The sequence below is a fragment of the Pomacea canaliculata genome, linkage group LG1, assembly GCF_003073045.1.
Source record: "Pomacea canaliculata isolate SZHN2017 linkage group LG1, ASM307304v1, whole genome shotgun sequence".
In the NCBI taxonomy this organism is placed as follows: domain Eukaryota; kingdom Metazoa; phylum Mollusca; class Gastropoda; order Architaenioglossa; family Ampullariidae; genus Pomacea; species Pomacea canaliculata.
This window is the reverse complement of record NC_037590.1, coordinates 33537707-33549754: the sequence shown is the minus strand read 5'-3', so window position 1 is coordinate 33549754 and position 12048 is coordinate 33537707. Positions and strand designations below refer to the sequence as shown.

The 12048-nt window shown below is 36.7% G+C and overlaps 1 protein-coding gene across 1 annotated transcript; it reads right to left on the bottom strand.

The window, feature by feature from the left end:
• Window positions 1-2044: 2044 nt before the first annotated feature.
• On the bottom strand, window positions 2045-10455 carry LOC112565672 (ubiquitin-conjugating enzyme E2-17 kDa). The gene is made up of 6 exons (XM_025241299.1): window positions 10304-10455; window positions 9168-9231; window positions 7317-7348; window positions 5832-5909; window positions 5053-5158; window positions 2045-3152 (listed from the first exon to the last, which is right to left on the bottom strand). The coding sequence occupies exons 1-6, from the start codon at window positions 10325-10327 to the stop codon at window positions 3013-3015; spliced, it is 444 nt and encodes a 147-aa protein (XP_025097084.1). The 5' UTR covers window positions 10328-10455; the 3' UTR covers window positions 2045-3012.
• Window positions 10456-12048: the final 1593 nt, after the last annotated feature.

The following is a 12048-nucleotide window of genomic DNA, read 5'->3' as shown; positions in this document are numbered from 1 at the left end:
ATAAAATATCATGCAGTTGAAGGGGCGTAGCATGTAAAGTTGTAAAAATTGACACGCAAATATGGTGTGTGCGTGTATTGTTTTGTGTTTTTTTTACATTGCCTATATGTTTGTTGTTGTTGTATTTATTTATTTTAAGCAGCTTAATTCATAAGGCCCCATGACTAATCAGTGGTAATTAATAATCGAATAAGTTAAGTTTAAATTTGTCCACGCACGCATTCTAGTTTGTTAAAATTAAACAGAGGAAAATTGTTTCAGCACTCTCGCACTTAATCAATTTCTTTCTGTTTACATAAACAGTCCACACAAAAAAAAAACCCAACCCCGCAGCAGGAAGCATATTTGGAAGGCCCGTTAATTGTAGCTACATGCACTCAGCAGCTAGGCTAGCTTCGAGGTGCGTGAATTGCTGAGTGTGAAGGTTCCGATTTCGTTCTTGCTTCTTACATCCTGGGGTCGTCACAATGCTGATAACGATTAATTTCTCTCGTTTCCATTTTCACCACCATCTGTCTGACGCTCCAAGTACGATTTCATCGTATGCTGGTCCGGACAGTTATTTAGGCTGTGCGTGTGGTCAGTCAAGCCCAGCTTAACAAGGCGTCACGATCACATTGGTCGATCAAGATGTCAAAACACGCGCACATGCGACCTTTACGCTATCGGTGGTACCTTTCTTGAAGACTGCCATAATGGTATAGCGCGTTGTCTGTGCCAATCGATTGAAGAAAGCAATTGTACTACATGGAAGAGTTTGTAGGAGTCAGTAATGTTCCATAACGATCGAACGATGGGAACGTACGTCAGTTTGATACCAGCATACACCAATCATCCTATCGGTGATCCGGTACATTCGTAGAATTAGCAGAGGGTCAGGTTTCCTGAAGTTCAAATCTAGTCACCGAGACAATTTTTTTTCTTTGGTTCTAATGTAGCACCATCTCGAGGCCGGCTGTTTCGTTGTTTAAAGCTATTTTAGTTGCTACCTCGGTGAACATCCCTCCTCTCTCTCACACACCCTCGGGCGCTTAAATGCATGCAGCTGCAGACACCATCCAGGATGCATCAAAAAACAGGCATGCAGTCTACGGTTAAGCCCCTCTCTCGGTTCTTATTCGCTCGTTCACGCAAAACGACCAAATGCCTTCAGCTACTTCTACGTGCTTACCGAATGGAGATGTACTGCACGAGTGTACTCTGCAGTTCTTTGGTAATATCACTAAGCTTCTCAACATACGCACACACACACATACACTCGTAATGGTTGGTGGAATAACAAAGTTTGCGTAGCAATGCGCGGTTATTACCTTTGGATAAACGATTACTGACGCTGTTGCTGGAAAACCATCCTGTGCCAAAAATAGCAGGACACAGATCATGCGCAGTACGTTGAAGTAAAGCCTAGTCTATCGTGCATTCGAATTTTTTTTTTTTTAAGGGTCAATTCTACTTGTAACTGACGTGGACACATTTATATACCTTGTTACGTTCAACGTGTACAACATACAGAATTGGCATAACGCTTGAGTGCGAGGGTCGTTGGACGAGAAGTGCACAACTCGTGATACTGAAAGACTTCAACCGTTGTGTAACCTCTATACCCGTTTTACACAGAGCACACGGAAATATCAGTTTGCCCTGTACTCCTAATGCAAGATGGAGCTCACAGTATCTCCCAATAGATTATATATACAAACATAATGTACAGCATACATACTGAGTATATAACTTTGTCACAAACACAGGTAGAAATGCAACTGCAGCTTTTAAAAGCCCTAGTTCAAAATGGATAATAATAATAAAGGTCATTTGTACAGCGCTATATAACAGCAAACAGCCAAGTTCACTGGGCTGTACAAATGACAATAATTAATGCCAATCACAGTCAAAAACTAACATGAAGCCATTAACTTCTACAAAATTCAGGACTTTCTTGTTCAAATCCCAAACCTACAATTTGCAAAACAATTTTGGCAAAGTTTCTCAATACACACGTGATAAAGGTCCACAAACTAAAACAAAATCAATGGAAAGAATGCCATCAAAATTACACATATACTTTATTTATTCATTACAGTTTTTAAATACACAGTACAAGACCAAGTCCACTGAGGGGTAAAATAGCTGCTGCAGCCAAGAATCATATCACAGTTTGTCTTGTACACAAATAAAGCAAGTATAATCTGAATAGCACATTTAAGTTTTGCTTATAAGACTGTTATCACTTCAGTTTAAAAAAGCAGTGACTGATAAGGAAAGATGACAACACTGCATTTTTCAAAGTAACTGAACACAAAAACTTCACGGCACAACAGAATAAAACTACTAGTAGGGAAAGAGTTGCTTTAGGAAAAAAAAACCCCAAAGAAAAACAAGGAAAATGGTGCTACCCTAATAAAAGAAGCACTCAAGCACCAAATGATAATCCTAGCCCCCATACTAAAAAAAGATGATGATTAATATGCTTGTTATTCATTTAACTTTAAATAAGGGGAAAAAAGCATCTTATCTGGACAAAATCTCACCAAAGATTAGAGACATGAAACAACATGCTTTCATAAAATAGAGTACAAACATAACCAGCAAGGACGCACAGAACAATACAATGTTTGGCACAACATTAAGAAAAACTATTCTAAAGGACTAACATTTTCAGTCCATTTGAATTTTTTTTTAAATTTTAGTCTTGTTTAGTCTACTGGGAATATATCAAACGTAACATAAATCCAATGAATAATGCGTGTTGCTAGCATGATCTTTTTCCTTTGGTGGTGAGTGGGGAGGATGTGTACAAGGGACAGGAAATCCCTTACAGTCAAATCTCACATCTAAAACAGAGGGCAAGGTTATAATCACCTTGAAGCTGCTGCAAAAGAAAACTGCTGCTATATGCTATTTGTGTTGATGCTTTTCATCACATTTCAGAACAGGCCAAATAAAGACCACCAAATTTACATTCCAGCTGATAAATACCATAGCTTTTGGGAAATGTTTGTCATTTTGTTGCTATCACATAGCATATTTTCTCGTCCATTCTCGTCCCAATTCATTGTATCTCTCGCGGTCATTCTTAAATGTTCTGGCAATCTCTGGCACTAGTGGATCATCAGGGTTGGGATCTGTAAGAAGCGATGAAATGGACAGTAGAACTGCAACAGATATAATGCAAGGATGGGTAACAAAGTGCACAGTACTCCATAAGCAGAAATCACGAAAGGTCCATTCAGATATTTTTCTCTGTTTACTAAAATGAAAGTAGTCATTAAAGCTAAAATCTTTTCCCACCTTTTAACAATTTACAGCTTAAGTCTAAAAAGGTCACAGGCAGGACATAGAATGTCTCCTTACATCTGTAAACCTTCTAACCACTGTTAAGAAGTGCCCAGTACATCAAATGCTTGGCAAAAGATAAAGAGATATGGCTGTTTAATATTTATGTACACAGATGATTCAGCATGTTGATCAAGGTCATAAAGGTGTGAAATCAAGCTTTTCACAAGAAACTACAAATGAAGTGTGTGTAACTTTATCTTAGAAGTTTAATCAACGTTAGATAATGCATGTCCAAAAGAAAGTAAAGGGATCCTTAGGTTGACAGATTAATGCAAGAACATGAAGTCAGAAATAGCAGTGAAACAATAAAATTCAATACAAGCATTAACTAAAAATCAGTGCATAAATAAGCCAAGAAAACTTTAATATGGTCAGCTTTATGTGTGTGGGAAAACAATGCGAACATCTGTTTTCAGCCTTCAGAAACTTGTCAATCAGGTGGCCAAGAGTTGCAATAATATAGCAAAAGAGAGGACCAAGTTAACTTGTGCTTTATAATTGCACACACTACATAAAATTGTCTCCTTGGATTTGTTTCTAAAATGGCTCAAAACCAATTTTAAAAAACATTCAACCCCTCCCCCAGATTGTTATTAAACATTTAAAAAGCCATCTTTCAAAAATCAAGAGAGAAAATGAGAGTTGTGGATTAAGGTATGAGAACAAAAGCAATGTCATTGTCTGTAAGAGAGATCACTACCAAGGCAGAAATGCAATATGGGTCAAGAACTACAGGTAATTTGCTTGTCTTTGGCAGTTGAAATTGATGATGACAAGCGTGTGGCCATGAAGTTGTTGTTCTTCTGTGGCAAAGGCATGTGGCTAAGTGCCAACAATACCAAAGAGAACTGCCCTTTCTTCACAGTGAAAAAGTTGTTAGCAAGTTTCTGAGCCATTTCAATGCAAAAGATGAGCCATTCTTCAGTGGCTTATTTTAGCCATAACATTTTGATAAACTCCAAGCCCTGCTCTTTGATGATTAACACATTTTTGCCATCATCCACATTATCTTTGATTTGTGAAAGTGGTCTTGGAAACTCTTGCATGCAGACATTTAGCAGAAATGCATGATGGAATTTGTTGTTGAAGAAAGACTGGTTTCACAATTTATTCTTATTTTATTTTATGAAATTTGTTGAAAGCATTTACAATACCATGCAAGAGGAAAATGATAAAAGGAAAAAACTCAAAATTATTATTCTCGGACTTTTACTATGTGTTGGCTTTTTCTGCTTGAAAGTAGTGAAAAATAAAGAAACAGAATGCTATGCTCATTGGCTTTCCATTTTGACATAAATGTGCATAATAAAGGACAGAATTTAGGTGCAGGTAAGTAAAACATAATAGTTCTTATTTTCATATTTAAAATATATTTGCTAAAAGCGTAGTGCAAGAAGAGTTTTTAAATTAAATTCATGCTTCCTATACCCTGCTGCTGCAATTTCCATTTTATTTTTTAACTTACCATCTTTCAAACAGATTTACAACCAGAAAATGAAACAGCTTGATGTATGATAAAACAAGATATATTTAAGACACCACTGATTGTAAAGTATGATTGTATCTGCTGCAGGCTGGAAGGGTATATGTTTCAACACAACATGCAATTGCAAAATATGCTACCTTACAAGTTCACATGCTTAAGATACCGGTAGATTCCACAACTATGGATATTGTTATAAACATGACTGCTTACACTTAATATCTCAGGATTACCTTTAGAGATTGTCAGTGCAGGTGACCACTGAGAACGAAGTATGTCAAGACAAATGCTGCCATTACTGTTAATGTTGGGGTGGTATATTTTTGTTGTGAACGCCACCTGAAACATTGTTACTAAAAAAATGACATAATACTACAAAGCCTTCCTTTAAATGAAAGGGAAATGAATTTAATTATGGAAGAGTACAATTTTACCCGCAGTTCTTTCTTAGTTTCTAGTGATGCTAATGTAAAAAAAAAAAAAATCCAACACACAAGTGAATATTTTTTACATTTATTGTTGAATATAAATCACAAAAAAGCTTTCATGATAAAGGGACAATCAATGGTCAAATTCCTGCTTTGTCGTATCATGCATATTAACTTTAGAATCACTTGCAAACAATTTTTCTTGAAAAAACAAATGCAAACAGCATAAAAACACAGTGACAGGAATCAGTTGCCAAAATACTTTTATTTTATCCATTTCCCCCATTTTTCTTCTGGTGTGAAAATGTAGGTTTTCCACTTATAAAGATATTAACACATTTGAGCTAACATAAAATGACAAAGTGGAAACACTACTGGTTTACCATGCAAAACATGCGGTTGTGGATAATATAATTCACAAATAAGAATGGTGATGGAAGGGAAAGAAAGGGTTGGAAAACTGAATGATAATACGGAAAAAACAAATCTCTATTCTCCAAAAACAAATTACTGTTTAACATTTTGAGATCCTTGATACCTAGCTCAAGAACTAGTACAAGGCAACTTTATTTAACACTGCTCACCTTTGGAGGTTTAAATGGATAATCTGAAGGAAACTGGATTGTCAAAAAGAATACACCACCTTGGTATGGTGTATCAGGCTGAAAACAAACAATATTACACATATAACACAATAACAATCATATTTATAGCTTAACAAATTTTTAAAAAAAAATTAAAACCTTGGTTCTTCACTGAAAGCTAAAAGTATTGAAATTAGTCGCATCCGTCATAGTATGTATCCTTGATAACATTTATAAAGACTTTATTTCAGTCCAGCAAATCACAAGCATGGATGTCAGTCTAAGCTGCATTCTACGTCCTTCCGCTGTACTGAATATAAATCTCACAGCTGCACACTACTTGGTTAAAATGACTCTATTCTTTACAAACCACCCATCGCTTTCATGTATTTCCCAGTGACTCCAAGTAAAAGCTTGCTTGTTCCATGAAACAAATTCTAACCTTTCTAGCTTGTTACTGAACTTGTTTAGTCAAGCAACTCCTGAGGGATCTGTCATCTGTTAAGTTTTTAGAAAAATATATTTTAGTGAAAGAGTGTTTAGTACTTGGAACTGATCCTGTTATTACATTATATTCTGTTGCAAGATCCCACCAACTACCAAACTTTACACACACCTACAAATATTTAAAATACATTTTCAGTTTACTATTAGTTTTCAAATGCTGCCAATAATCTCTTAGATTTTAAGATACAGATTTCTTTTAAATAAACACACTTGAAGAAAGATGTACACTAAAGTGCATTTGATTATGCAGCCAGTAGGTTCCTGCTAACAAACTCATTCAAATTATTTATATCTACTTATTTATTTGACCTTTACATTTGTTGCTAAGCTACATTGGTTTATGAAAGATCGTCATGCCAGCCATTAAACTTTTTCCATGAACGATGTTTATCACTTTTCCCTTTGAGATCTCAAACACATTTTCCCTATGTTTCCCCAGATTTTTCAAATGACAGGAAATGTAAGCTCTTTTTATAGTGCACAAGTGTACCTAGTTAATTGCTATAGCCACCAAAAATATTTCTGCTATAAAAACCAACAACCTGATCTATTTAACACATTTCCTCATGTAGTGAATACCCCTCCTCCCCACTATTCTCAAGATACATGAATATAAACATCATGCACAGAAGAAAAAGGTTAACAACACTGATGTCAAGACTGTAAATGGATACATTTATGTCAAGGCCTTGGAAAATGGGGTTTGAACTTGTGTGTGCCATTAATGAACGGCCTTTAATGAATTATATAACATTTTAGGTGGGGTTCTTTTTGCATCTGTTAAATTTAGGTCCGACAGGTAAGGGCTCATGACATTGCATACCATTCCAAAAAACTCTGAAACACTCTTTTGTTTTATTTTTTTTTTAAAATATAGGACAAACGAATCCAACATATTTAAGATGAATTTACAGAAATGGTGCTGAATAAAGCATTCTTTACAAAAAAAAAATTATGAATGCCCAAAAGACTACTCACCGGGCCCATTATTGTTGCTTGCCAATGGAACACTGTTAAAAGTGGATTGTTTCATATGAGTGGAATACAATCAACATGTTAAAGAATGGAAACACGAAAATAATTTAAATGCACTGCTATTCTGTACAGTTTATAACAATGGGACAAGACACGCTGAACTTATGCTAAAGATAAGGAAATCGAAGTTTTGTGTATCCTTGAGACAGATCAGGGTTATCACATTTGATCAGTTCATGTGTATGTGTTGCGGTGAGCACAAGTTAAGGAGGAACATGTAGCTGAACATTATTCATCAGAGCCCAGGATTATGTGTGAACCGCGTTGTGGCATTCCCAGATAAGCCAGAATGGCTGAAGGATGTTGTGTTGATACTGAGAGTGAAAGACATCAGGAATGAGAGTAATTCTTTGCCCGGATAAGGTATTGGTTGTACCAGCTTTAAGAAGGAATAATCTGAAATATTTTGTGGGAATTTTAAAATCATTAATTTTTTTGGAAAGTTTTGATATTGGTTTTTAAAGTTATCAGCAAATTAGAAGTTACATTTTTTTTGGTTTAATCTGGATATTCATTAATATTAAATAAGCGTTTTCAGGAATTGCCTAGAGAGAAGTCCTGTCAGTGGACATGGACCAGCAGAGGAGACAAGAGCGTTTCATACCCCCACTCCCCTAACACACATACACTTTCAGGCTTTTTGCTCAGGATGATCACAGAAAGTTAAAGTGTTGTCCCCATCAGCTGGAAGTGCCTGTCTAACCTGCACCAGCTGCCATGGATTACTAGAAGTAGAAATTTTGTCTCCGTCAGCCAGAAGAAGTAGTGGTGATCACCTATCCAACCAGTTTTGACTGCAGAAGGGATTATTCAGTGCAAGACGATAGCACTGTCGTCAAAGGAGATAATTCTAGCAATATACATGCGTGTGGTTGTGTGACATGTGGATGTATTCAACGACTCCACAAATTTATTCGGGCTACTTTCAACACAAGTCTCACATAATTTTATTGTGCTAACAGTACTGAGACCTAGTTCCGAAAAGTAAGCATCATCATGATGCATTTTCACATTTGTGACATTTTGTCTATACTGGAAAGAAACTGGGTATCTATTTGATGTAAGAGGAAGTGAGTGTGCAATAAAGCAGAGACTTGAACAACAAATGAGAGGAGAGACTATTGTGTTTAGATGTACATTGTATTTTGAAATATCCTGTGGGCCATCTGACCCCTAATCAATTAAAAAAAAGAAACTCATAATAATATAGAACGAGAAAATCCAGTGACAGGTCTTTGCAATATGTGGAGTAAATTGAATACATATGGACACAGTATTTGCATGTGACATGTTTGTGACAATCCTTTTTTTTTTTTTATTACACTGGAATAAGACACAACTCAACAAGTTCTTAGTGTTTAAGTCATTCGGAATTTCTTGAATGATTATGCAGCCCTATATGATCTATGTTACATACAGCTTGGCAAGGTCAATGTTAGGGTGCCTAGTGAAGGAAAGAGGCAAAACTGAGCTGTCAACTGCAAGAGCAGCTATCAAAGAATATAGTAATAAAAGTGTCTGCACTTGATGGTAAACATCACAGATCAGCCTTTTCATGCATTGTTAGATGGCAGCTTCTTATGTATACTAGTGTGTGGGGATATTTGAGCATACCATTGATGTATTCTAGTACATTAATGGGATCAAATAATATGCATGCTTTTAGTTAGAACGTTCATTTACTGTTAGCCCTTATAAACTGAGCTAACTAGCTAATGTGTTTATAAGTGTGTCATGCTTATAACATATGTGCTTATCAAGCAGGTTACAGTAAATCAATTTTATCCCACTCACTATCTTCACCAACTGGGCCAGCAGAACATGTTGGTGGAGGATCTCGCCCAAGATCTTGAAGCTCCTACGAAAACATTTGAAAAGAAGATACACATATGGCTACTGTTTAAACTTGAAGATTATGTTAATCAGGAAAATAAAAGGCATAAACTGAAACATATCAACCAAAAAACACATAGTCTTAAATATCTGTGGTAAAGACCAGCATCCCCACCCCCGCAAACCATCATGGGAAGAGGGAAGCAGATAGTGGCTAGAGTATTGGCTCATGGATACCCATGTGGTGCAGCGAATTTTCCCCAGCTGACCCAACTGTCAAGAATAGGCAAACCCCACTGAAGGTTGGGGTAGGTAAAGATGCAAGAGGGAGAGGAGATAAGCACCGCCCTCACAAAAAGCTGGCCCCGACAAATGTATGGTCTCTAACATTGCACTTCCTAAACGACCTTTTCTTTTCCAAAAAAAATAAAAAATAAATAAAAATTAGAGCACGACCTATACTTTTTTTTTAAAGCGCAAGTGTGTGAACTTTAGCAATCCCAAATTCACAAAATGCTTCTAAGTTTACAAACCCAAATGTCTAATTCTGTGGAGAAATCACAACTCTGATGCTAACACTGAATGTATTCGTGAAACTACAACGGTCATATGGGGTCTCCAACGACAGCGAAGAAGCGTCTGATGCTGAGTACCAAGCAGTCCACGGTATTGTTTCTAATGCCCATAACTAAGCACACAAAAAACCATAATGAATGATATAGTTCCCTCTAGTCTAAAAACTACTCGCCACTGTCACCGTTTTCAATTTGGGCAGCCAACAGCATAATAATACTGCCAACACGATCTTTTCGCTTCAACACAATATAACTTATAGCATGCGTGTTAATAGCACTGTCTGACACAAAGAAAACGATTAACGTCTTCAAACATCATATTCTGGAGTGAATTTTTAAAAACAAAACATTCTGCAATCTTTAACGCTAGATTCACCATTGTGATGCAAACTGCTAAGACTTTCAGTGTCAGCGAGATCATGCCTTTCTTCTTGACAATAATTACAAGCCATTTTCACATAAATTTAACTGAAAGTTGCCTTTTTTTAAAAACGCTAAACACGAACATTATTTTCATCCTACCTTGTGAATTCTTTTCAAAGCCATTTTGCTTCTGTTCGTTTTGGTGGCTAGTGAAGTTCAAACAATCGTTTGACTAGGAGATTCGCCCTTTTTATTTTTCCTCGTCTTGGTTAACTCAGCGCATGCGTACAATCACAAGCTGTAGTCATGTGACTAAACTAGCTTTCGTCATGAAATCTAAAAATGACTCAGAATTACGGACGTGTAAACGTGTAATACAAGTCCGTGAAATGGTTCTGCCGGGCCTCCGGGGTTCTCATGAACGCGGTAGTTTAAAATCGTATTCTGAAAGTATAAAAACAATAGACATATGCAGTCTACTCCATATCCTTGTGTTTCAGGAAGATATTACACATATGCTTATTCCTTTTTACAATAGCTCCAATACTTTAGAGTTTAGACTATACCGGCTGTTCATCACCGTGCGAACACGGACCATATATATATAGCCTGTGCGATGGAGTATATAAAACTAAATTCACATACTCCGTCAACCAGTACAATCACAATAATAAAAAATCGTCTTGCCATTTTTTCCTCGCGTTAGGTTTTATGGTGTGTGTGGGTCTTTAAAAAGCACAATTAACGTGTAAACCGTTCCCTCAACTGTCTTCTGCAAATGTGTTCCAAGAACTGTCCTTTTTAAATCAAGCAAGAAAATATACTGCTTCCGACAGGAACTACACAAAGATTAATTAAAAGCCCTACAACTTCTGAGGTGCTTCCCTAGATACACGAGACACACCTATGGCTATATAATCCTTGTAGATACATGCTATTAAACACCTTTTTTTTTTTATAACATATTTCCCCACCCACTTTTGTGTGTGTGTGTGTGTCATATATTTATATAGTTTCTTCTTTCCCTGTATAGTTAATGGGCAAAATGCAGTAGAAAAGAATGCAGTAAAACCTTCCTATTAAGACTCGCTAAAATTCGTCGACATCAGGTCGTAACTGAGAGGGGTCTGCACCGTCACTTATTGGGAGATCAACCAGTCTGCTTTCCTTTCAGGAGTCATCACTTCAAATTGAAGTTAATTTATTTTAAAGTCGAATCGAACAGCTGATGCTAATGATCGAATGCCCAAGCAGACACCCGTTTCATATATTAACTAAACGTCTCCATATACATATATTTAGCATTTAATAAGAACCTCCAAGGTAAAGAATAATAATAGGATTTGTATAGCGCATTTCCCCATAAAAAGGATCGAGCTCATATATTGTGTTCACAAGAAACCATGCAGGGGCAGTAAGGAAAGAGTTCGTGTGATGTAGACGTTACAAACACAACATACACGAACACGCAATACAAGAACATAAAAGGAACGCAGACAGGAGTGTGGGAGAGAAAGGACAGCAGGACGGAAGAGTTATAGTCTTTCGGAAAGAGGTTTTAAATCCAGATCGGAAGGCATGTATACCGATCGACTCCGCTGTGCGATGAGATGGAGGCAGGCCATCCCAAAGACTGGCGCCAGAGGAAAAAGAGCGACGGCAAAACATTTCCAGTCTGATACGTGGAATTGAGACAAACCTGGCGTGGGCCGAGCGAAAGTGACCAATAGTATGGACAATACGATAGCAATGACGACAAAGGCATTTTTAAAAAAAGTGATTTAAGAGAAAATCGTGTAGATGCGCCATGTGAGATTTAACAGAACATCTATAATTACATTTAACCGCCTCAAAAAAAAAAAAAAAAAAAAAAAAAAAAAAAAAAAAAGACGAAAATTAAGGCT